Genomic DNA, 27338 nt, shown 5'->3' with positions numbered 1-27338 from the left:
AATTAGGTAGTCATGATCCCATTTCTCTTCTTCCAGGATAGCCAAAGGAAATGAAAGTTTCTGCTGTTGGCATAGGAAAGCCATTTAGTCCTTTCTGGAGAAGAGGAAAGGGGAGGATTTTCCTTGCTGTGCCACTACAGTGTCCAAAAGAGCAGTCTGAACTGTTTAAGAACAGCCTCGGGTGAAATATAAAAAGCACAGGGCCTGGGTGCTCACAAATACAGTTAATGAGGAGCCTGAGCAGCCTCGCCTGGGCTTGATACTTGCCCCCAAAGAAGTCTCTCCATTCTGTGAACCCAGAGAGAGGCTTTCTGGGGACAGCCAGTTTCCCAGGAGTCTGGGGTTGAAACTCAAGCCATATCTGTGGCCTATTGATCCAATGGTGGCTAATGGGCCAAGGGCACAGGTTGGATCCAGTTGGCTTTGCCCTCACACACCCATGGGCCCCAGCCCCCGATACAGGTAACCATTGGACAAACCTGCTGGTTACTGGGGGGCTGATGGAGAGAGTACGGGTAACTGCAGAAAGTCTCATCCCCTACTTTCGGGAAACTGATGAAGAGCAGGGAACACAGGTTATTAACACCATGGGGAGGAAAGCCTTCTGGTGGAGAAGAGAGAGTAATACCAATAATAGTGAACATGTATTGAGTGCTTACTGTGTGTTATGCCTCATGCCAAGAGCTTTATATGAGTGATATAGTTTAGATACTTGTCCCCTCCAAGTCCCGTGTCGAAACCTGATCCCCATTGTTGGAGGTGAAGCCTAGTGGGAGGTGTGTGGGTCATGGGAATGGATCCCGCATGAATGGTTTGGTGCCCTACCAGTGGTAATGAGTGAGTTCTCACTCTATTGCTTCACATGAGATCTGATTGTTAAAAAGAGCCTGGCACCTCTTCCCTTCTCTTTCCCTTTTTTTTTTTTTTTTTGAGATGGAGTCTCACTTTGCTGCCCAGGCTGGAGTGCAGTGGCGTGATCTCGGCTCGCTGCAACCTCTGCCTCCTGGGTTCAAGTGATTCTCCTGCCTCAGCCTCCTGTGGTTGGGATTACAGGCATGCACCACCACGCCCAGTTAATTTTGTATTTTTAGTAGAGATGGGGTTTCACCATGTTGGCCAGGCTGGTCTTGAACTCCTGACCTCAGGTGATTCACCCACCTCGGCCTCCCAAGGTGCTGGGATTACAGGTGTGAGGCACCATGCCCACCTCCTTCCTTTCTTTCACCATGCAATCTCCACAAACCAGCTCCACTTGTGCCATGATTAGAAGCTTCCTGAGGCCCTCACCAGAAGCAGATGCTGGTAGTCTTGTATAGGCTGCAGAACGATAAGCCGAATCAAAGTCTTTTCTTTATAAATTACCCAGCCTCAGGTATTCCCTTATAGCAATTCAAAATGGACTAATACAGTGAGTTAGTTCACCAAGCTGTCTGTGAGAGCAGGGCCCTTCTCTTTATTGGGCACTGCTCTGGGCCCTTCTTAGCACATATCAGGAGCTCAATGAACAATTATTAAATGAATGAATCTTCACAGTTAGCCTATGATGAAAGTACTAAGCCCCACTTACCAGCTAAGGAAATTTAGGTTTTCAGCAGTTCAGTGTCTTGCCCAAGATCACACACCTAGTAATTGACAAGAGCTAGGATTCAAACCTAGATTTGTCCAGCTTCATAGCCTAACCCTTTCACAATTATGTTATGCTTCCTACTCAGAAGGTCAATGTGCCAGATTTTTCTTTCTGTGACAAAAGCACATCTGCTTAGAAACTACTGGATCAGAGAGTCAAGAGCACTACACAAAGACGATTTATGATGTTCATACTTCTTTCATTCCACCTACTCCCTTCATCTCCTAACTTCTGTCCCCAGACCCTTCTATTATCATGTTCATTTTATAAATCAGGAAACTGAGGCATGAAGGGATTACATGACTTACCTTAGGCCACACAGCTTGTCAAGATCTGCATTAGTCTGAGGTTCTGGTCCTCAAAAATTCCCCAGCCTGATAGGAAGAGGGAGAGTTTCATCTAATGAGGCCAAGGCCCCAGGGGAAAAAATTAACAATGGGCCCCATATTGTTAAATCAACTTGCTTGAACTTTTAAAAGTAGAAACAAAATATTTTACCTGTCTAATTTGAACATTTTGAACCATATTTCTTGCTACAAACACAAAAACTTAGAACAATATAATTCAGTTATCTACTATAACATATAAGGGTGATGTTCAAAATGAGAAATAGAAACAAGAGAACAGGAAAAGAAGAGATATGGACCTGGGAAAGTCCAGATATGAGTACAAAAAGAGCAACAGCACAGGAGGCAGTGTATTTCAGAAAAATATTGCTACAGAAGGTTGATAAAGTCATGTTGCATTTTTACATTAACAAGGTCTTTATTTCTTATTTCCTGGCCTGTGAACTTCATGAGCTAAGTACTAACTAGCCCATCCTGTGAACTAAGGATCATGATACTTCTTCCTTACTGCATTTAGATCTTCCCTTTCCATAAGCCCAACTGTCCTGGGAAAATGGAGAGGAAAGTAAGTCAAATGGAGAGTCTTCTGAGCCCACAGGAGAAAGGAAAGGGTCCTGGGAGCACAGGCGCGTCTGCCTCCTCAGATTTGCAACAGAACCCAGTAGATAGGGAAAGCTTCCTCTCTAGAGTTTGCCATCAAGCATATAAACAGAGGTTTCTGCATTAGTTCACTGTTCATTTGTGATAGTTGGAGGGGTATCCAGAAACCTGTTAAGGGAAAGAGGAGGGGAAAATCCCCACTAAACCTCCAAAACCTTTTTTTAAAATGGGGTCTTGCTGTGTTGTCCAAGCTGGCCTTGAACTCCTGGGCTCAAGTGATCCTCTTGCCTTAGCATCTCCAGTAGCAGGGACTACAGGCATGTGCCACCATGCCCAGCCATGCCCTATTTTTGAAGGACATAATTTTAACTTCACATGTGAAGAATGTTTGTTTCTTTTGTCCTTGTGGCCCCAGAAGCCAAACATCAATGATCTTGAGACTTATTTTATACAGAAACGGTTTATGTTTGCTTCTTCAGCGTTAGAGGAAGGAGGAAACTCTTTGGGATGAGGTAGTTCTCTTTAGACGTGGAGGAAATAATGAGTGGGGAATTTTTAGTTAAATCTGCAACCTGTGCCTTTTTTTTTTTTTTTTTTTTTTTTTAAGAAAGAGTCTTGCTGTGTCGCTCAGGCTGGAGTGCAATGGTGCAATCTCAGCTCACTGCAATCTCTGCCTCCTGAGTTCAAGCAATTCTCCTGCCTCAACCTCCTGAATAGCTGGGATTACAGGCACATGCCAACACGCCCAGCTAAGTTTTGTATTTTTAGTAGAGATGGGGTTTCACCATGTCGGCCAGGCTGATCTCGAACTCCTGACCTCAGTTAATCCACCCGCCTCGGCCTCCCAAGGTGCTGGGATTACAGGTGTGAGCCACCACACCCGGCCTGTGCATTTTTTAAATGGGAAATATAGCTTAGGTTTCTAAACAATCTGAAAGTAAGACAGTTTTCTGCAATATTGACAAGCTTCTGAAAGGCTTGCTGTGAAGGCTGGGCCACCATTGGCCAACTCAGGGAGGGCTTATAGTGAGCTTCTGCAAAATCTGGCTACTCTAGGATGAACTGGGAACTTTGAAAGATCATCTCAGGAAATAATAGAATCCAAGAATGCCTGGGCTAATAATAACCCTAGACTTCAAGTCTAGTTCAACTCCTTGTCCTTAGGGGAGTAAACGGAGGCTCCAAGAAAGGACTCCGTGTGCCCCAGGCCTCACAGCTAGTTAATCTCAGAGCTGGGGTTTGAACTGTCCAAAAATTGCTAGAGGCCTCATCGGAGGCTCACATCTTAGAGGTGTTTATTAGAAGAAACATACCTTCATCTGTGGTCATGATTCTCTCTAGATATTATTCAAATTGCGTTTTCTTCACCACGCTTGCGCTACCCTACCATCCATTTCTTTTTATTATTTATTATTTTTATAGATGTAGGAGGTACAAGTGCAGTTGTGTTACATGGATATATTGTGGGTAACTGCAGAACATCTCATCCCCTACTTTAGGGAAACTGATGAAGATCAGGGAACACAGGTCATTACCACCATGGGGAGGACAGCCTTCTCGTGCAGAAGGGACAGTAATACCAATAACAGTGAACATGTATCAAGTGCTTACTGTGTGTTATGCCTCTTGCCAAGAACTTCATATGAGTGATATAGTGTGGATACTTGGTGAAGTTTAGGCTTCTAGTGCACCCATCACCCGAATGGTATACATTGTACCCAATAGGTAATTTCTCACCATCCACTCCCCTCCCACCTTCCCACTTTCCTGAGGCTCCAGTGTCTATTAATCCACTCTCTAGCTGCCATCCATTTCTTATGGCTTCCCAATTCAGGTTTTCTGTTTCAGCCATGCCTTGTACCCAAGGTGATTTACAGCAGGATTTCCTTAAAGCTAGGTATTTGGAGCCCTCACTTCCCAGGAGTCACCTGGAAGGTTCTGGACTTGCAGGTTCCTGGGCCCCACTCCCACTGAAGAAGCAGCATCCCTGTGAGTGCCAAGGAATCAGTGATTGTTACACATGCTCTTGACTTACAGCCTTCCTCCTTGAACCCTGTGCTCACAGTTTGCCTTTATCTGTCATGGGAGTTTTGAAAACCTCACTATTTATTGAGCACTTTCTTTGTGCCAGGCACTGTGCTACTTTCTATGCATCTCATTTATTCCTCACATGCTGGGGTATGCTTTTCTCTCATGCTCAAGTGGACAACAGGGCAGTGTCCAGCTGGGTCAGGGGCCAGCCACCTGCCACCCCCCATTTAGGAGCTTCTCCTGGGCACTGGGAGGACAGATGCTACTCCAGTGTGGCTTTTTCTTTTTCCTAGGTCATTCTGACTAGAGATTCTTGTGCCTGAAGTTTAGAGAAGCCCAACAGATTTCTGCTTTCCTGGGGTTCACTGCCACTTTTCATTTCCTTCCAGGTAGTATACTCTAGGAGGAAGAGCTTGGGCACATCATTTACTCCTTCCTGGTCACTAGGGTTTGTGGATGTCACCTGCCCTCTCTGTCCTCATCCATAACTCATCTGTGCTGACTCTCAGTGCCTCAGTGCTCAAGCTGTCAGCAAACTTTTCTGCCCAGCACCTGGCGCATGTTAAGTTCTGCCTTCTCGGCCTGGCGTGGTGGCTCATGCCTGTAATCCTAGCAGTTTTGGAGGCCAAGGCAGATAGATCACCTGAGGTCAGGAGTTCGAGACCAGCCTGGCCAACATGGTGAAACCCCATCTGTACTAAAAATACAAAAATTAGCTGGGCATGGAGGTGGTCACCTGTAATCCCAGCTACTCGGGAAGCTGAGGCATGAGAATTGCTTGAACCGGGAGGCGGAGGTTGCAGTGAGCCGAGATTGCACCATTGCACTCCAGCCTAGGTGATAGAGCAAGACACCGTCTCCAAAAAAAAAAACAAAAAAACAAAAAAACAACCAAACCAAACCAAACTTCTGCCTTCTCTATTGAGCCTTTCATGGTGACTTCAGCCTGCATGGAGAGGTCCCTTTTTGTCCTTTCTGCTGTAGATGGAGCCACCCATAAGAGCATCTTCTGTCCCTTCTGTAGCTTGACGGCCTCCTATGTTGTTCCCCTTCAGTCTCACCTTTCCTTGTTCTTTGACCTCATTTACATCTAAATCTCAGCATACTAGCCTTGCTTTGCTGTTCCTTGCCATTCTCAGCTTTGCCACGTGTTTTGGACACCCTTTTCTGGCTTGATCTTACTCCTCTGCCTCATTTCTGGCATCTAGCCCCCTTTACCACACATGTAAGCAAAGTACACTCCAGCTTTCTGTTCCACAACTCTTGGGGCCTGCAGACTCCTTCTGTATGTAGCCAGTGCCCTAGAGCAGGGGTGGCCAATATTTTGGCTTCCCTGGGCCACATTGGAAGAAGAATTGTCTTGGGCCGCACATAAAATACACTAACTACAGCTGATGAGCTTAAAAAAATCGTAAAAAAAATCTCATAATGTTTTAAGAAAGTTGACAAATTTGTGTTGGGCCACATTCAAAGCCATCCTGGGCCACATGCGGCACAGGAGCCGTGGGTTGGACAAGCTTGCCCTAGAGTTTAACCCTGAGAATCCTTGTCCTAACACATGATAATTTTGCCTCATCTTATTTTACAAATGTGAGAACTGAGGTCCAAAGAGGGGCTATGACTCGGGCAAGGCTGCAAGGACAACTTTTTGGAACAGCAGATTTCAGGACACAGGCTTTGTGATTCCTAATGTAGTTCTATTCTCAATTGTTTCATGTGTATTCTTCCTCTTTGTCATCAGGGAATTGGTCATTTTCTGTAGCACTTATTGGCTCTGGAGTCAAATTGCCTAGATTCAAATCCTATCTTCAGAATTCGAACTTGTCATGTGCCCCTGGGCAGTTACTAGCCTTTCTGTTTCCTCATCTACAAAATGGGGGAGAAGTGAAGATAACTAGTACCTACCTCATAGGATTGCTGAGGATTAAATGAGATGATGTATTCAAAGCAGTTCAAACAGCATTTGCACATATTCATTGTCAAGTAAATGTTAACGATTTTATTTTGTCATTGTCTACATAGCACCTGAAACAGGTCTAAGCACATAGTAGCTGTGCATAAAGACCTTGGGGTTACTGATGAGACAGGCTCTGGGAAATAATGTTCTGACTTTGTTGTCTGGTTCAAGGTGAATGATTCTGATGGTGGATATTTTAGGCCAGGTAGAAAGAGAGGGTGATGCCATGGCTGGGGTAAAAGGAAAGATTTGGGGCTAGAGAACCTTCGGATAACTCTTCCCACAACTCCAGGTAGGGAGCTGCCTCTGCTGAGCTGCAGGGCTGTACATGGGATTAGGGTTAAAGAAATCTGAGGTCCTAAAGGCTCAGATGTCACGTTGACTGAGAATGTCCAGTGATCTCAGATTCTTGGAGGCATTATTTCTTTTCTAAAATTTTTTTAGAAATTTTCTAAAGTTTTAGAAATTTTTTTTTTTGTAGAGATGGGGTCTTGCCATGTTGTCCAGGCTGCTCTTGAACTCCTGGGCTCAAGTGATCCTCTGGTCTCGGCCTCCCAAAGTGCTGGGATTGCAGGCATGAGCCACTGCACCTGGCCATGGCATTTTTATTTCTGTGGATATGTGCCCTCTGGGGACAACGGCATCAGCATCACCCCTCCTTATGCCCATTCCCTTCCTGCTAAGATGAAATTCACTTAGAGACTTCTATATCCCTCCAGAACTGGGAGACCAAAAGGCTATTTCTCATAACCATGGGGTGATGCTGAGATTGCTTTCCCCAACCTCCACCCCGTGGGCCAAAAGGCTGCAAGATGAAACCAGAAAGTTACAATGTGCCTGCACAAAGGACACAGATAGTTCAGCTTGGGCTGGGGACACATTCCAGAGGACTGGTTGTTCTTTCTCCCTTATCTCCCCTACCTCCCCTGGCCAGAAAATGACTCCTGGTGTCTCCACTCCTTGACGGTTTTTGAATTCTAAGAGCAGGATATATCTATATCAAATCCCACAGAATCCAATGAGCTATGTAAAATTCACATCCTCCACTAGCAACCCCCTTTTCTTCTAATTTTTTTTTTTTTTTTTTTTTTTTAGATGGAATCTTGCTCTGTCACCAGGCTGGAGTGCAGTGGCGCAATCTCTGCTCATTGCAACCTCTGCCTCCCAGGTTCAAGCGATTCTCTGCCTCAGCCTCCCGAGTAGCTGGGACTACAGGCACCCACCACCATGCCCAGCTAATTTTTGTATTTTTAGTAGAGACGGGGTTTCACCATGTTGGCCAGGATGGTTTCAATCTCTTGACCTCAGGTGATCCACCCGCCTCGGCCTCCCAAAGTGCTGGGATTACAGGCGTGAGCCACCACACCCAGCCTTCTTCTACTTTTACTTTTTTTCCTCTTTGGAGATTTTTACCTCCTCCCTCAACTGGTGTATTATTGACCACTAGAAGCAGTAATAACAGCTACTGCAGTAACTCAACAATAAGATCAAAAGCCTTAGACACATTCTGCTGGGATGGGCTTGAGAACTGGCAGAGCATTTGGGGGCAGAGCTCTTGGCACCCAACACACACTCAAAGCTGTGAAGTCCATCGTTAGGGCCCCTCAATTCTGACTTTTCTCTTGAGTCTCCCAGTGTTCTCATGCTTTCCTGCCCCTCCTCCCCAGTGCTGGAACAGCACTTCAATCTGACCACCCAAGGGTCCGGATGCTGCAGACCTATCTCCTTTAAGATCCCTCATCACAATATACGTATCTAGTGGGTCATTTTTGGCAGGACTCTGTGCATTGTTAAAATGTCAACAAATATCTGCAAAGGTGTTAGGGGCTGCTAATGGCCTAGTGAACTATTCTATTTTCGGGTCATGTAATAGACCAGTAAGGAAAATTCTCTAAGGCAGCAGTGAGTGGCCATTTCAAATTGACCAGATTTTGCCAAGTGAGGAAGGAGAAGAGTGTAGTGGTCGAATCATGGGCTTTAAAATCCAGAACTGGGTTTGAGTCCTAACTCTATTACTCACAATGTGTATGACCTTGCACAGACTGCCTAATTTCTGCAAGACTCAGTTTCCTCATCTGGGAAATGGGTGTGAAAAGAATAAAAACAAAATAACAATGCCTACTACATAGGACTCTTGTGAGGACCCAATTAGATAATGCACATAAAATAATTTTTCACAGTGCCTGCCTGGCACAGACTGAGGACTCAGCAATTTCATTAGTTGGATGGATTAATTGCATAATATTAATTGCCCCTCACTGCACAAGAACAGAGCCTTTGATCACAGGATTTGTGAATTGTAAGACGGAATAGGACTCCCTGTCTGCTAGGCTTTTAGGCCACTAGAGAGATCTCAGAAAGGACCTTTTAGGCCAAGTTCTTTGCATGTTTGCTGGACGACAATCAGGGTGCTCAGAGGTATTTCTGAAATGGGCTTCCTCGTGATGGTAAGGTAGAGAGGGTGGATTCCATTATTCTCTGCCTCCTAGTGTGTAAGAAAGGCCTCAGCGACAATTGCGCTGCAGCAAGTATCTGAGGCAGGCATCCCCTAGAGCCTATTTGGGCATCTGTTTGATGATCCAGATGTTCAAATACCCACAGGTGAGGGTGTGGAATGTAGAGAGGTGACCTTCTCTCCCTGGTATGTCTTGCTACTGACATCCATGGATATTTGGAGGGTTGACTTTGCGGAATTTGCTGAAGATGTCATTTTAAGTAGTGTGCCATCGCAGTAGTGAAGATAGGAAATCAATCTAACTGTCCATCAATAGATGAATGGATAAAGGAAATGCAGTATATATACACAATGGAGTACTACTTGGCTATGTAAAAGAATTAAATCCTGTCATTCACAGCAATGTAAATGAGCCTGGAGGACGTTATGTTAAGTGAAATAAGGCAGGAACAGAAAGGCAAATAATACATGTTCTCGTTCATATGTGGAAGGTGAAAAAGTTGATCTCATGGCGGTAGAGAGTAGAATGATAGTTACCAGAGACTGGGAAGGGTGTATGGATGGCAGGGGTGAATGAAGAGAGGTTGGTTAATGCAAACATACAGTTAGATAGAAAGAATCAGTTCTAATGTTCCATAGCAGAGTAGAATGACTATAATTAATAATATATTGTATATTTCAAAATAGCCACAAAAGAGGTCTTGAAATGTTCCCAACACAAATGATAAATATTTGAGGTGATGAATATCTACTAAATACCCTGACTTGATGATTATACATTCTATGCATGTAACAAAATATGACATGTACCCCATAAATATGTACAAATATAATGTATCAATACAAAATTTCCAAATTAAAAAATATAATAATGTGCCACCAAAGCCATGCATCAGTTTCTGCTTTGGGTAGATACCCACCCAGGGCTCTCAGAGCCAGCATAAATGGCCATCAAGATTGTTCTCCTCCACCACTGCACTCCAGCCTGGCGACAGAGCAAGACACAGTATTAAAAAAAAAAAAAGAAAGAAAGAAAAGAAAAAGAAAAAAAGATTGTTCTCCTCCTCTACCCAGGTTCCCATGAGGGTGCTCACACCTGCTCCTAGGAGCACAGACAAAGTTCAAGGCTAGCTAGCTGGCCCTGGGCTTGCTGAGAACTGCTGCTGCTCTTGGCCCCTGCTGGGCAAATGCCAGTCATTCCGTCTATATCCCACAGCCCTGATTTGTGCATGGACGTAGTTGTATCCTGGGTGGAACTTGGTATCAAACCCCTACCCCACCAAATGAACTCTGCCAATCAGTGGGGTGACTTTCCACAATGGAATCATCCTGACTACTGGTGGACTCGTGGAGTAGGACCTCTGGGGCTCATTGTGTGATCTGAAGGGCAGCCATCTTCATTACGACGTGTCCAAGGGCTGCATTTCAGGAGCTGGCTGGACCTCTGATGCCCTCCTGCCAACCTCCTGCAAGAAAAGAGGAAGCTGTGGGGTGATCATAGCCTCCTTTCCCCTGGAGGATACTTTATTTTGCAATTAAGGGGTATAGGGGCCCTTCCTGATACTTTCATTTCAGGTGGTTCCTGGTTCCTTAATGAGTTGGCATACTGACATCAGACACTCCCTCTAGAAGAATCCAATCACCACCACTCTCTCCCCTTGCCATGCTTCAGAATGTTCAACTCCAGGGCTCTTTAGCCACTGCTTGGTGGATGCACATACTCTTGGTTGAGGGCACAAAGTACAGCAATAGTTTGAAAGGGTGGCTCATGCCTGTAATCCCAGCACTTTGGGAGGCAGAGGCAGGAGGATTGCTTGAGCCCAGTAGCTTGAGACAAGCCTGGGCAACATAGCAAGACCCCCCCAACAAGAAAAGTTTTTTAAAAAATTAGCTGGGTATGGTGGCACATGCCTGTAAGTCCTAGCTACTCAAGAGGCTCAGGCAGGAGGCTTGCTTGAGCTCAGGAGTTCAAGGTTACAGTGAACTATGATTATGCCATTCCACTCTAGCCTGGGCAACAGAGTGAAACCCTGTCTCAAATAAAATAGTTTGAAAGGGGTTAAAGACATTGTCCTGGGGGTAGGGAAAGCCATCTCAAACAAGCTGAGCCTTTAAGGGGATTTTGCATGTTCTAACATTTTGGCAGAGTCTAATCAGTCCAGCTGACAATTCACTTGAGAGAGTAGCAACTTAAGTTCTTCGTAATGAAGTGTTTGCAGTGGGCTGTGCTGGGGGAAGGGAGCATATAATCCCCTCGTGTGCTTCTATACCAGGTCTGTGTTGCAGCTTACATGGCTCCAAACCTACCGCAGTTTTGGCTTCATCTGCAATTAGAGCTAGAGCCTCTAGGACTCTATTAGTCTTCTATTGCTATGTTACAAATTACAAAAAAAATACTGTCTTATGACAACACAAATATACTATCTCCCAGTTTCTATGAGTCAAGAGTCCAGACTGGGCTTAGCTGAGTCCTCTGCTCGGGGTCTCACAAGGCTCAATCGCTGTCAGGGCTGAGGTCTCCTCTGAGGTACAGGGTTATCTTTTAAACTGAATGGTTGTTGGCAGAATTCAGTTTTTTGAGGCTATAGGGCTGAGGTTCCTGATTTCCTTTTGTTCCCCCTCTGAGGCAGGGTCTCACTCTGTCACCCAGGCTAGAGTGGAGCAATCATAGCTCACTGCAGCCTCGACCTCATGGGCTCAATCAATCCTCCCACCTCAGCCTTAACTGGGACTACAGGCTTGCACCACCATACCTGGCTACGTTTTGTGTTTTTAGTAGAGACGGGTCTTTCTGTGTTGCCCAGGCTGGTGTCAAACTCCTGAGCTCAAGTGATCCTTCGCCTCGGCCTCCCAAAGTGCTGGGATTATAGGTGTGAGCCACTGTGCCCTGCCTGAGGTCCCTGGTTTCTTGATGGCTGTTAGCTAAGGGGTTCTCTCAGCTACTAGAGGCCACATGTCATGTCCCGCCATGCCCTGCCATGTGGCCCTCGACAACATGGCAGTTGGTTACTCCAAGGCCAACAGGACAGCATCTGCTGCAGCTTTGACTCTCTCTGGCTTCTATTATCTGATCTCTAAACCCTCCTTTTATTTACTTATGTTCAAATGTGTGTTTTGTTTATTTTTTCAACTTTTATTTTAGGTTCGGGGGTACATGGGCAGGTTTGTTACATGGGTGAATTGCATGTTACTGAGGTTTTGGGTATGATTGATTCCATCACCGAGGAAGTGAGCATAGTACCCTATAGGTAGTTTTTCAACTCTACTCCCTCCCACCCTCTCCCCTCTAGTACTCTCTAGTGCCCAGTGTCTGTCGTTCCCATCTTTATGTCCATACGCACGCAATGTTTAGCTCCCACGTATAAGTGAGAGCATGTGGTGTTTGTAAACCCTCCTTTTTAGAGGCCCACCTGATTAGGTTAGGTCCACCCACACTGAAGGAGAGGGGATTTACAGGACATGCATACCAGGGAGTGGGAATCTTGTGGGTCATCTTAGAATTCTGTTTACCACAGACTCCATGAAATACATTTCATCCTATTACATTGTTTAAAGAAAACCAACAACATGAGGCCAGCTGCTTTCCATTAGCATTCTCCATTCCGGGAGGGCAACAGAGCTGTCAGGAAAAGTCTTCTGAATCCCTGAAGCCAAATCAGGCTGTGGTTAAAAAAAATCCAACAACCTTGGAAGAACGGCCTTTTCCCCTTTTTTTCCCCTCTTTTTCCCCCAGAGCCCTTGTTCAACCCTCAAATGAGTCAGTTTGAAAAGGAAAAGGCAGCTCTGGGGCCTAAGCATCTGGGGTTGGCCTAGAGAAGCAAACAAAGCACTTTAATAATGACTTGATAACGAGACTCGATACCTCTGCTCTGACAGGTTTCCTGATAACCATTATTACATGACTATGTTTGGTCCTTGGAAGTGGTTCTGAAAGCCTCTCATAATTTACTGTATAAAAACATATAGTTCCTCTTCCCTTATTCAGTTTGCCAGCTTTTTTGTGGGACTTCATGCAGAAGGGTCTCTTACTGAAAGTGTGTCTCAATGTGTCCCCATATGTTTAGAAAAGACCACTTTTCCCACTGACTTCTGTTTGCCACTGCAAGACCGTCTCCACCCCCTGCATTCATGCAACATAAAAACATATAGTGAGCACCTCCTGCATGCCTGGTATTGCGCTAGGTGCTGGTAATACTCAGATAATCAAAACATGGTCACTGTTCTCAAGGTGATATCAACTATGACAAGAGGTATGCGCAAAGGGCTGAGAGCATGGGGCATGGGTGGCCGATACCTTTGAGCTGGGTCTTGAAGCATATGTGTAATTTCAAGGATGTGGGAATTAGAGGGATGATGTTCCAAGCCAAGTGCACAACCTGTGCAGAACACAGAGAAAACAAAAGAACATGGTGATTCTGGGAGGTCAGAGCATGGGGCTGTGAGTCAGGGGTGGGCTGCTGGGAGACTGGACCTCCTCCAGCGGGCAGAGAACACCAGATTGCAGAGGGCCTTGAGTGTTAAGAACTTGGCTTTTATCTTGCAGGCAGCAGGAAGCTAGTGGACAAGTTTAAGCAGGGGAGGCTCATGGTTATATTTCAGAGAGAACACTGTGCCTTTTTTGAGATCGTGAGGTGACTGTAGCTTTTTCTAAATATCATAAATAAAAGTATAGCTCAGAGGAGGCAGCCCCAAGGTCACTACCAATGAATCGTGGTATGATTAAGGAACAAATTTATTTTAAATTTATATTAGCCATAATGAGGCATGTGAAAGAAATATACAGTGATGCCTCTAAAAGGAGATACTTGGGAAGGAATGCTTTGTTTAATAAGATCAGCTTGTGGGGGCAAAAGGACAGAAAAGGTGGTGGCTGGAAAGCAGGAAGAGGCTGCGTTTCTTTTACTGAAACCTCTTTCTCCATGAGGGTCCAGACCTAGCCCAGCTGAATGGGGCGCTGAATGGGGCTCCACACTCACGGTTCACGTGGCTAGGATATCTAGGAATGGGCTCTGTGTATCAAGGGAAAGAGGGGTCCAAGAGAGCTTGATTCTGTACAGGTGAATAACCCAGGGCTAGGAGGGAAGACAGGTCTTGCTAAACTGGAAAACAAGGGGGTTCTTCTGCTAGGACAAGTCTTCCTCTGCCCCCTAGAGCATGCCTCTGTGTCTGAAGAAATTTCTGACCACAAAGGTGGTTCTTTGATAGGAACCACTTTTTATTTTAATAATATATTTTACTGAACCCAATGTAACCACCATATTATGATTATTTCAACATATAATCACTATAAAAATAATATTAATGATATATTTTACATTATTTTTGTTCACACTAAGCTGCCACATCAGCCGCGTCAGCCCCCTGCTCCAAACCCCCCAGTGACTTGCCATCAAGCTCAGAGTAAAATCCACAAAGGTGGATTTTATTGAAATTTTCAATAAAAAATTGAAGAATTTTTTTCTTTTATTGAATTTATGCATTCATTCAACAAACGTTTATTGAGTGCCTGCTATTCCCCTGACACACCACATCTGATCCAACAGTAAATCTTTTGCCTCTTTCATTCTAGGCACCATTCTGGGTCCTGGGAGATTCAATGATGATCAAAATAGACAAGGCCCCTGACCTTATGGAATTTACATTCTAGTTGAGGAGATAGACAAGAAACTAGTAATTAACATAGAATATAATTTTAGGCAGCAGTGAGGGCTATGAAGATGTTAATAAAGAATAATTGGCCTGGCACAGCAGCTCATGCCAGTAATCCCAGCACTTTGGGGGGCCGAGGTGGGCGGATCACCTGAGGTCGGGAGTTCGAGACCAGCCTGACTAACATGGAGAAACCCAGTCTCTACTAAAAATACACAATTAGCAGGGCATGGTGGTTCATGTCTGTAATCCCAGCTACTCAGGAGGCTGAGGCAGGAGAGTTACTTGAACCCGGGGGGCGGAGGTTGCAGTGAGCCGAGATCGCGCCATTGCACTCCAGCCTGGGCAAAAAGAGTGAAACTCTGTCTCAAAAAATAAATAAAAAATGAAAAATAAATAAAAAAGAGAATAATGGGATGGAGAGAGAGTGGGAGCATTTTAACTAGGATGATCATGGACGTGCTGTCTGGGGGAAGTAACATTGGATGCTTGAATGCTGCAAGAAAGCCAGCCATGCAACTATCTGGGGAAAGAGTCCTCCAGGCTGAGAAAGCAGCAAATGCAAAGATCCTGAGATTGAAAGGGGGCATTACCAGGAGGGCCAGTGAGGCTAGGTGAAGGGATGAAGAAGGGGGGTAGCGGGTTTGGTGATCAGTGGAGCATGGGGGTGGGCTTGCATCACATAAGGCCCATGGGAAGGGGCTGGGATTTTACTCTCAGCTTGATGGCAAGCCACTGGGGGTTTGGAGAATGAGGCTGATGCAGCTGATGTGGCAGCTTACTGTGAACAAAAATAATGTAAAATATACCATTAATATCATTTTATAGTGACTATATGTTGAAATAATCATAATATGGTGGTTATATTGGGTTAAATACAATATATTATTAAAAGCAGTCTCACCTGTTTCTTTTTTCTTGTTAAAAATGTAGCTACTAGAAAATTGAAAATACGTGGCTTGCAATTCTGCTCAGGTTAACTTTTCTATTTAATGGTGAGGTTCTAGGAAGTGATTGTAGACAAAGAAGAGAGCCAAGGACAGAGCCCTGCAGTGCTACATTTCAAAATCAGGGAGAGGAGAGACATCCAGCAAAGGCGACCCAGAAGGAACAGCCAATAAGGTAGGAGGAAAATTAAGGGAGTGTGGCGTTCCGGAAGACAAGTGATAAAATTATTCAAAAAGAAGGGCGTGGCCAATCACGTCAGATGCTGCTGAAAGTTAAAGGAACTGGTGGATTCAGCAAGCGCAGTGTTGGTGGACTGGCTTGGAAGCAGTTCAGTTTGGAAGCCTGATTGGAGAGCTCATGAGAATAGAAAGTGAGGACACAAAGGCAGTAAGTATAGATAACTCTTTAAAGAGTTTTACTTTAAAGAGATGCAGAGGAATGGGATGGTAACAGCAAGAGAATTTGAACTCAAGGGGAGATTTGTGTTTTGCTGGAGTTGCTGGGTTGTTTAGGAGAGGAGACAGTTCCACATGTCCAGTTGGATTGGCTGATGGTGGCGTTGTCAACAGAGTGCCTGCTAAAAGCCTCAGGGCTTTTAGGATTTGGTTGGGGAAATAAGGCAAGTATGCTACAAAGAATTTCAGACAGGACAGTCTAAGCTCAAGGGTTAAATGCAATGATTCTATTAGTGCTCTAAAAGTTCAGATGCAGCCAAGATGCCGTCTTTCTTTGTTCTCCCTCATCTTTCATATTTTTCTCTTTCTATCTTCTACACTTGACAGCGGTAGGTCAATGACAATGTTAGCCTACCATGGCCCCACATTTTGGTTAATGGGCTTTTTTTTCCCACAGTCTTCTCTAAGATAGTTTATTACCCCAATGTCTAAAAAGGCTTCTAAAGTGGCAGGGGTGGGGGTGCTGCTGTGTTTATTAAGATGGCCAGGAACTTACCAGTGACACAAACTCCTCCTGTTCTCCCTCTGAATTTCCTAAGAGCTTTTGATTTTTTTTTTTTTTTTTTTGTGAGACAGGTTCTCACCCTGTCACCCTGGCTGGAGTGCAGTGGTGCAGTGGCATGATCTTGGCTCACTGTAGCCTCGACCTCCCAGGCTCAAGCGATCCTCTCACCTCAGCTTCCTGAGTAGCTGGGACTGCAGGCATGCACCACCACATTCAGCTAATTTGTTTTGTATTTTTTCTAGAGATGGGGTTTTGCCATGTTGCCCAGGCTGGTCTCAAAGCCCTGGGCTCAAGCAATCCACCCACCGTGGCCTTCCAAATTGTTGGGATTACAGGTGTGAGCCACTGTGTCCAGTCAGATGTTGAATTTTCCTTCCTCTTTGCTCTTGCCAGATCTCCAGATCTTGGAAAACTAGCAGAGACAGGAATGCCAAGGGTAAAGCCATTCATTCTAGGACAATGCATTGGTGTGTAAATCCACTGATGTGGGCTCTCCTGATGGTCTGCATATGATAAGAAAGGCGGTGTGGTTATGGAGTGGAGAGGGTGTGTGTGTGCATGTGTCCCCGTGTGTGTGTGTGTTGAGGGGGGTAATTATTGATCACTGTGAAGGCTTGGGACTCAGTCATCTTTAGGCAGAATTGTAATATTAACTCATAAAAGTTGAGTGACTTAAAATATCAATACCTTTCAGCCAGGAACATATCTGTCGTTGAACAAATTGGGTTTATTACTTGTGGCAGTGAGGGGGAATTGTGGGGGAACCACAGGGCATCTCAGTAAGTGGGTCTGAAGCAATCTTGACACCACAGCCCTGTCAGTTCTCATGGTGATTTGGAACCTTTTTCTCTCCAAGACTTCCGTCACTATGTGAACTCTTAAGTTCTCCTTAGCCTTAGAGCCTGTGGTCACCACCCCCGCCCCCTGGCCCCCCCACCTCTGGAGATGCATCAGGGGTTTACAGCTAGAAAGCAGGACAGGATGGGCCTGAAGCCCACCCATGAAACAGCAATGGCAGCATAGCTATGTCTGGGAACAGAGCAGATCTGGAGTGGCAAGGGGATTCTAGAATCTACTTAACCCCACTTTACAATAGTTCGTTCAGTTACATCAAGACCTCAAGGAGAGTTATCATAGGGGCAAAGTCTCTGCTTGCCTTTCTATGGCCTTCTGGCACAGATGAATATAGCACCCTGTCTCTGGGTTATGGTGCTCCTCAGATCTCCCTCCCACCCCCGCCCCTCTCCACACACAAACTTTCATCAAGAATGAAAGCATTGGGGCAGGCACAGTGGCTCATGCCTGTAATCCCAGCACTTTGGGAGGCCAAGGCAGGGGAATTACTTGAGTTCAAGACTAGCCTGGGCACATAGTGAGACCCCATCTCTCCAAAAATATATCTATATATATTAGCTGGGCATGGTGGAGCACGCCTGTAGTCCCAGCTGCTATGAAGGCTGAGGTGGGAGGATCTCTTCAGCCAAGGAGGTTGAGGCTGCAGTGAGCTATGACTGCACTACTGCACTACAGCCTGGGCAACAGAGCAAGGCTCTGTCTCTAAAAATAATGCCAGCATTGATTTCTAAAAGTTTGATTATCAACTGGCATGCTTCCTTAGAAGTGTGACATGGAGTGAGTCATGGGAGAATTATCCTTTTCATGATCACTTTGGTTGTTTCCCATTTTTAACTATTTGAAACAATGCTGTGATACACATTCTTTTATGTACATTGTTGTGTGCAAGTGTGACTGTTTATCTATAAGGTAATGTTTGAGAAGTGATGTTCCTGGATCAAAAGGTATGTGCATTTTAAATTTTGATAGGTATTGCCAAATTGTTCTTTAGAGAGTTAGAACTACTTACTCCAGAGTGCATGAGAGTCCCTATTTTTTCCCACCTTCGTCAGCAATGCAATATCATCCAAATTAAGGATTTTGACAGTCTGATAGATGACAATACTCATTTGATATGTTTATTTCTAGCTCTTTACTTATTAGTAGGACGGAGCCTCTTCATATGTGATTATTTGTATTTCTTTTTCTGCTAACTGCTTTGTAGTCTTTGTCCCTTTTAGACCAAGTTGTTTATCTTTTATTGATTTATATGAGCTTTTTATAAATAAAGAAATGTGGCCCCTGTATCTGTCATATTTGTTGCTAGTATTGTTTTCTAGTTTGTCATTCTTTTATTGACTTATTTTTTTTCATAAGTTTTACTTTTTTTTTTTTTTGAGACAGGGTCCTGCTCTGTCACTCAGGCTAGAGTGCAGTGGCGTGATCATGGCTGATGACAGCCTCAATCTCCTGGGTTCAAGTGATCCTCCTGCCTTTGCCTCCCAAAGTGCTGGGATTACAGGCATGAGCCACTGTACCCGGCCTGAAATTTTCATGTAGTCAGATGTTTCAGTCTTTTCTTTATGGCTCTGTGTATTTATCAAAACAACTTTGTCTCCCTAGGCATACCCTTGAATAGTAACAGGCATCCAAAGTTAATGGGCCCCAACCCACAAAACAATAGATCAGGGTTTTTTGCATTTGTCTTTTTTTGGTAACAGCTTTATTGAGCTATAATTCACATACTATACAAGTCACCTACTTAAAGTATACAATTCAATGGTTTTAAATACAGTCACAGATTTGTGCAACCATCACCACAATCAGTTTTAGAACATTTTCATCATCTCAGAAAGAAACCCTACCTGGGCACAGTGGCTCATGCCTGTAATCCCAGGACTTTGGGATGCCAAGGCAAGAGAATTGCTTGAGCTCAGGAGTTCTGGTTCAACATAGCAAGACCCCGTCCATACTAAAAATTCAAAAATTAGTTGGGTGTTGTGGCATGTGCCTGTAGTCCCAACTACTTGGGAGACTGAGGTGAAAGTTTTGCCTGAGCCTGGGAGGTTGAGGCTGCAGTAAGCTGTGATCGCACCACTGCACTCCAGCCTGAGTAACAGAGCCAGATCCTGTAAAAAAAAAAAACAAAAAAACCCAAAAAACAAAAAAACGAAACAAAACAAAACAAAAAGAAATCTTGTACTCTTTACCACCCCCCCCACCAAAACAAAACAAAACAAAACAAAGCAAAACAAAAAACATGCTCTAAGAGGATGTCTAAGCAAGACATTCTCTGTGTCTATGTATTTGCCTATTCTGGACATTTTATGTAAATGGAATCTTTTGGAATCATTGTCTTTTTTAAAGGAAGGATAATTCTCTGTAAAGGCAATTCCATTTGTATATGTTTTCTAGGCTATTTTAAGAATATAACTGAAGGATAAGGGGTAGGGTGAAAGGATTGCATTACGCCCTGAATATCAAATGATGGTCTTTTGCTTTTTTGCTTTGTATTTTATTTTAGTCATCCTACAATGGCTGAATCACTAAGTGAAATTTCTGACAGTCCGGATGTTCTGGAGGCCGGTGATGAGGGTAAGTAACCCAATAAAACTTTGATAACCAGAATTAGATTTGTTTACTGTGTTTATTTAGCTCCTAGAACAAAGAAGCAAGGCACGAGAAAACAAGTTCAGATCATTAGACTCAGTTACTTTTACTTTTCAGTTTTCTAATTTCTTCTTTGGCACCTCCAACTCTGATAGTCAAAGATTTGCCTGAGGTCCTGCAATCTTCTTTGAAAATGGTTACCAGGTTTTACTTACTAAGGCTTTTTCTGCTTCATCAGAAAAAACCGATCAGAACAGACCATGATCTGGCAAATTCAGCTGGGGTTTTGCTGTAGATAGTAATTCAGATCTAAGCAAGGGATTAATTTGTTGAGGAGTAAAAGGAGGTAGAAACAAAAGATGCCTTCACAGGCTTCTGTTAAATAGGATTAAATTTACAAAAATTCTCTTTGGCAAAACTTACTCGTGTGTCCATTGCCTAAATTGTGGCACAATCTACGAGTGATAGGTGATCATGCATGGAATAATTAGAAAGGGAGGCAAATGTCACTAAACAATGATAAGCTTTACACACACACACACACACACACAATAAAAAGGAAATCATAAGATGCAATGTGAGACATTGAGTGTAAAGACAGAATTGAATCGAACAGTTCTTTGGGTTGTTCTTCCATTCTTTTGCTGAGTTTTCTTTAGTGGTGTATGGTATAGAAAACTTTGCCTGGAAGAACAGGGGGAACCTCCTTGTGGCTTCCTGGGGGCCTGGCTTCACACATGATGTGGGGCAGGGGATGCTGAGAGCCTGATCACAGATTCTTAATGGCAGTGCTTGGGTCTTCTTCATCTTTGTGTTATCACTGTTTAGTATTGTGTCTCAGAAAGAGAGAGAGACAGAGAGAAAAAGAGAGAAAGAGATTAGGCACTCCAAAATATTTAATGAATGAATAAATGAATAAATGAGTGAAAGGCCTTCTCACCAAAGCAAACCCAACTACCAAACCAATTGACTTTTTGGGTATGAACTAAACAGATGCCTATAAAAGAAGGTGGCAGCACAGTACATCTTGATGAAGAGTGGTAGCAACGAAATGCCTTTTCTCTGTTCTCAAGTTTGTTTTTTGTTTGTTTGTTTTTTTGTAAGACCAAATATTTGAGTACAGTTTTAGAAGTTTTAGAACTAGTCAGGGCTGGCCAGAGAATAAGGTGGCTGTTGGGAGGTTAAAGGGAAGAAAGTTTAGTTAGAAATGTTTTCTTTCCAGCTGGGCGTGGTGGCTCACACCTGTAATCTCAGCACTTTGGGAAGCCGAGGTGGGTGGATCACTTGAGGTCAGGAGTTCAAGACCAGCCTGACCAACATGGTGAAACCCTGTTTCTACTAAAAATATTTTTAAAAATTACCCAGGTGTGGTTGCAGGCGTCTGTAGTTCCAGCTACTTGGGAGGCTGAGGCAAAAGAATCACTTGAAACTGGGAGCTGGAAGTTGCAGCGAGCCGAGATTGCGCCACTGTACTCCAACCTGGGCTACAGAGCAAGATTTCATCTCAAAAAAAAAAAAAAAAAAAAAAAGCCGGGCGCGGCGGCTTACGCCTGTAATCCCAGCACGTTGGGAGGCCGAGGCAGGCAGATCACGAGGTCAGGAGATTCAGACCATCCTGTCTAACACGGTGAAACCCCGTCTCTACTAAAAATAAAAATTAGCTGGGCGTGGTGGTGGGCGCCTGTAGTCCTAGCTTCTTGGGATGCTGAGGCAGGAGAATGGCGTGAACCCGGGAGGTGGAGGTTGCGGTGAGCCGAGATTGCGCCACTGCACTCCAGCCTGGGTGACAGCGCAAGACTCCATCTCAAAAAAATAAATAAATAAATAAAAATAAAAAAAATAAATTTCTTTCCAAGCAGCAATGCAAGAGAACAAAGTCATCATTATGTGATGTATTTTAAAAGCTCATTCAGTTCAATTCAGATGGGCTGCCTGTATGCATAGTGGATAAGCAAATATACAACTTAGAGGCAACCATTTCTCATTAGATTTAGCTGTGTTTTCTTCTCTGGAGAAAACACAGCCTTCAATGAGCTGTTTTCTGGCATGTGACACACTGCAGACTCTGACTGGATGAGTATGTTGAAAGCTACTTGCTGTTTGGGAATGCATAGTCTTTGGGCTTAGACAGGGAAATCAGTGGCTTTGTTATAGAAGTCCAGACAGCTGTCAGTTCTCAGCTGTCAGCTCACTGACTGCAACTGCTGTACCCTGTGATGGCCTGTTACCCAGTGTATAGGTGACCTATATAAACGTTGCTGGGTACAAATGTGAGTTTTTACCCATACCCGCTGTCTAGATCTCTCTACCCTTTGTGCTTTTCATAGGTTTTGAAAAACAGCCTGTGGAGGGCTCAGCTGCTGGTGATTTAAAGGTGCCCCCACCACACTTTAAAAAAGAAAGCTTCAAAGGCCAAATTTATAGACTTGAATGTATGGTAACCATCTCAGATTCCATTAGGGTTTCAAAAGCAACATAGCACATGGACAGTACCCAGCTTTGTATCTCATTCCCAGGGCTGAGACCAGGGCTTGTCTCCATTCATGGGATAGCAGGGGTGGGGAGTGTTGGGTGCAGTTAGGGGTAGGGTGGTCTCCTAATGGAAAGCAGGCTGAAGACATAGCCCCTTGCTACTGACACTGTATGTCTGGCAGTGGGTTGTCACAAAGGCCGTATCCAGCTTTCAAGCCACTGACCTAGAGCAACAGCAGCCAACCTACCATGTTTGGCAGTTACCATCTCTCCGTGTCTCCCCAGCTCCCTGCTAACAAAGCTATACCACCACCACACTCAGAGCCACACTACAGGATGGAATGGAAACATTCTTTTCCTTCTAGGGTCCATGGTTAAAAGAGACACCCATTGCTTTAGCTATTTTTGAATCTTTGCGGGAAAATAAGTTGTTTCTGCCCAGAAAAGAATGGAAAATTGGGGGGAAATTGGACTATATGCATACTTAACTTTCAGCACCTGTTACAGTTCCAAAGTCACTAGTCATTTTGTTAATTTAGGAACATAAAAATGTGTTAATGTACAATTTTGCTGTTCATACAATGATTATGTTTGTTGAATTCATTATTACGGCCTAAATAGTTTATTAGACATGTTTTTATCCGGTTATTCAGTGTTTATAGATTGTGTCACAAATGGAGCTATTAGCTGCTGACTCTCTTCTCCCTGTCTTTGCTGGATTATTAGAAGCAGGTTTGCAACTCAGATTCCCTAGCTTTGCTTTCCTCCCTTCCACTATGGGATTTTGAAGCAAGAGGGGCAACAATTGCTGTGTTTCTAAATCTTCTGAGCATAAAGTTGTTCCCCTTTCAGAAGGCCCGAATGAGATCCACCTGTCAAGAATCAATAAATTGTCTGGGCACAGTAGCTCATATCTGCAATCCCGGCATCTCGGGAGGCAGAGGTAGAAGGATCTCACTTTCTTGCCCAGGCGAGAGTACAGTGGCATTGTCATAGCTCACTGCAGCTTCAACCTCCTGGGCTCAGTCAAGCCCCCTGTTTCAGCCTCCTGAGTAGCTGGGAATACAGGCACTAACCACTACCCCCAGCTAATTTTCTTTTTCTTTTCTTTTTTTTTTTTGAGATGGAGTCTTGCTCTGTCACCTAGGCTGGAGTGTAATGGCTCGATCTGGGCTCACTGCAAGCTCCACCTCCTGGGTTTGCGCCATTCTCCTGCCTCAGCCTCCTGAGTAGCTAGGACTACAGGCACCTGCCACAGCGCCCGGCTAATTTTTTGTATTTTTAGTAGAGACAGGGTTTCACCGTGTTAGCCAGGATGGTCTCTACCTCCCGACCTTGTGATCCGCCCGCCTCAGCCTCCCAAAGTGCTAGGATTACAGGCATGAGCCACCACGCCCAGCCTCTTTTATTTTCAATACAGAGGAGGTCTGGCTATGTTGATCAGGCTGGTCTCGAACTCCTGAGCTCAAGCAATCCTCCTGCCTTGGCTTCCCAAAGTGCTGGGATTACAGATGTGAGCCACCATGCCCAGCCTTAAATATTTTCTTATTGTAGAAATTATTTTTTTCTGAAAACATTTTTAAAAGGGATCTTGGAGAAAATATACGTTTCCTATTTCATTTTCATTTTTTATTCTTTCTCTCTTTAGGTAGAATTGCCAAGTTTTCCCAACCATGCCCCTATATAGGCAAATTCTAGTAGATAAGAAATTGCCCAAGTCATCCAAAACAGAAATTACTTAAGCAGCAATTATCAAGCAAACAGTTCTATAATCTTTCGTTGCTCTTTTCCATGCTGGCTTCTGCCTCCAATTATGCATATTGTACAGTTCACTATTCAGTTATAGATATGGGGCTGCTTCTAATGAGATAGAATTGAATCCAGCCCTGATAAACAAGTAATTACTGAGTCCCTAACACTAGCTCACATTTATTGAGCACTTACTACATGCCAGATCATATGCTAACCTCTTTACCTATGTCATCTATAATTTGCATCAACTCCTTATAAGGGCCAGTGTTTTTTTTTTTATTATTATACTTTAAGTTTTAGGGTACACGTGCACAATATGCAGGTTTGTTACATATGTATACATGTGCCATGTTGGTGTGCTGCACCCATTAACTCATCATTTAGCATTAGGTGTATCTCCTAATGCTATCCCTCCCCCCTCCCCCACCTCCCCCCTCCCCCACCCCACAACAGTCCCCAGAGTGTGATGTTCCCCTTCCTGTGTCCACGTGTTCTCATTGTTCAATTCCCACCTATGAGTGAGAACATGCAGTGTTTGGTTTTTTGTCGTTGTGATAGTTTGCTGAGAATGATGGTTTCCAGTTTCATCCATGTCTCTACAAAGGACATGAACTCATCACTTTTTATGGCTGCATAGTATTCCATGGTGTATATGTGCCACAATTTCTTAATCCAGTCTATCGTTGTTGGACATTTGGGTTGGTTCCAACTCTTTGCTATTGTGAATAGCGCTGCAATAAACATATGTGTGCATGTGTCTTTATAGCAGCATGATTTATAATCCTTTGGGTATATACCCAGTAATGGGATGGCTGGGTCAATTGGTATTTCTAGTTCTAGATCCCTGAGGAATCGCCACACTGACTTCCACAATGGTTGAACTAGTTTACAGTCCCACCAACAGTGTAAAAGTGTTCCTATTTCTCCACATCCTCTCCCGCACCTGTTGTTTCCTGACTTTTTAATGATCGCCATTCTAACTGGTGTGAGATGGTATCTCATTGTGGTTTTGATTTGCATTTCTCTGATGGCCAGTGATGATGAGCATTTTTTCATGCTTTTTGGCTGCATAAATGTCTTCTTTTGAGAAGTGTCTGTTCATGTCCTTTGCCCACTTTTTGATTGGGTTGTTTGTTTTTTTCTTGTAAATTTGTTTGAGTTCATTGTAGATTCTGGATATTAGCCCTTTGTCAGATGAGTAGGTTGCGAAAATTTTCTCCCATTTTGTAGGTTGCCTGTTCACTCTGATGGTAGTTTCTTTTGCTGTGCAGAAGCTCTTTAGTTTAATTAGATCCCATTTGTCAATTTTGGCTTTTGTTGCCATTGCTTTTGGTGTTTTAGACATGAAGTCTATAAGGGCCAGTGTTTAAATTATAGCATGCTGAAGGATGACTCTGTTCAGTGGTCTCAAGTCAAAGAAGTGACAAGCTGTGTTGGTATTCTGCGCCCCCCAGTGGACATAGCTGTCACTGCATTCCTTTCACTGTGCTAGTTGCTAAGGGGGATGCTGAGGAGGGCTTGCCTACAGCCTTGATGCAGGGGCAGTAGCTAAGACATAGGGAGCTATAACTTTTTTCTTTCTTGCGGATACCCAGAACATGGTAAGTACTTGACCTTAATAAATATTTGTTGAATAGATGAATGAACGAATGAATGAGTGAGCAGGCTAAGAACATTCAGATGCAAAACTTTTGATGCTAACAGCCAAGTTTTAGGTGTTCAGAAGATAGAGAGAAGCATGAGTTTCACTGATTGGTGGGAAACTGGACTTAAGGCAGGCCTTGAAGTTTAGGAACCTTTACCCTGACAGGCTCAGGAGTAATCGGTGCACAAATAGGTCATAGCATTTCAGAGCTAAAGGAACTCTAGTTCAGCATTTCTCAAAGTGTTTTTTGCCAGACATTCTACTTACACACATTGGGAGATAATATTGTTGCCTGGTTTCTTGGAACTTCACCATATACATAACCATTTTGAAGTTTCAGAAAAGTTTTGTTGAAAAGCAGGCTACTGAACTTTGTCTAATCCAGAATTTTCCAGATTGACTGGACTATGGATCCCTTTCTCATACAACAAACCTTATGAGCATCCCTCTGAACACACTTTGGAAGATGCTGATCAGGTGCAATCCTTTAATTTTCCTGCTGAGTCCCAGAGAGGCTGAGTGACCTACTCCAGGTCACAGAGCTAATTGATAGTGAATTCAAGCCTGGGATTCCAGAATTTTCTGACTCTTGGATGGTGCTTTCCATTACACCATTAAGCCTTTCATGATGGCTGCTGCATTGGCAACTTCCTTGTCTAGACCCTTCATTACCAGCACAGAATTGCTGTGCTGATGAGACCTTCTGGAAACCAGACAGTTGAGACTTGGAATGAGACAACTTAGTTGGCACTTGTTGCTTGTGAAATCAATAAGAACTAATTCCTTGCCTCTGAAGAATGCAGCACGAGCCCTCTCCCCCTTCTCCCCTTTAGTTTCTTAATAAGCACAATAAAGACATAAGTGCTTATTAAGAAACTAAAGAGGCCCAGCGTGGTAGCTCATGCCTGTAATTGTAGCACTTTGGGAGGCCGAGGCGGGTGGATCACTTGAGCCCAAGAGTTCACGTTTGAGACTAGAACTCAACTCTAGTTTCTAGAGCGTCGTCTCTACAAAAAATCCAAAAATTAGCCAGGTGTGGTGGTGCGTTCCTATAGTCCCAGCTACTGGGGACGCTGAGGTGCGAGGATCGCTTGAGCCCAGGAGGTGGAAGTTGCAGTGGGCCGTGATCACGCCATCGCACTCCAGCCTGGGTGATAGAGTGAGGCTCTGTCTCAAAAAAAAAAAAAAAAAAAGTAAAGCCCAAACAGACAGCACCTTAAGGGCATTTAAACCTCACGCTCCTCACTGCTGCCCTGGTAATTATTATAGATAGAGCAAACTCTCATTTATCTGCATGTGCAAAGGGCAGCAGCCCTGTAGATAACCCAAACCAATTGGCAAGAATTGAAGAACACACACAATGATCATCACACACACACACACACAACTCCTTGAAAAACTCTTTGGTATCTGATTTTGACATGCCTTTTACACAGGCGGCTTCTTCGCCT

General features: G+C 44.1%; 1 protein-coding gene across 1 annotated transcript in view; it reads left to right on the top strand.

Annotated features, from left to right (window-relative positions):
- Window positions 1-27338, top strand: part of KIAA1210 (KIAA1210 ortholog) — a 71043-nt gene that overhangs the window by 7702 nt on the left and 36003 nt on the right. Inside the window, 1 exon segment of the mRNA XM_030807296.1 lies at window positions 19933-20003. Within this exon segment, the coding sequence (XP_030663156.1) occupies window positions 19933-20003 (71 nt within the window).

The sequence above is a fragment of the Nomascus leucogenys genome, chromosome X, assembly GCF_006542625.1.
Source record: "Nomascus leucogenys isolate Asia chromosome X, Asia_NLE_v1, whole genome shotgun sequence".
Classification (NCBI taxonomy): Eukaryota; Metazoa; Chordata; class Mammalia; order Primates; family Hylobatidae; genus Nomascus; species Nomascus leucogenys.
This window is presented reverse-complemented; position numbering and strand designations above follow the sequence as displayed.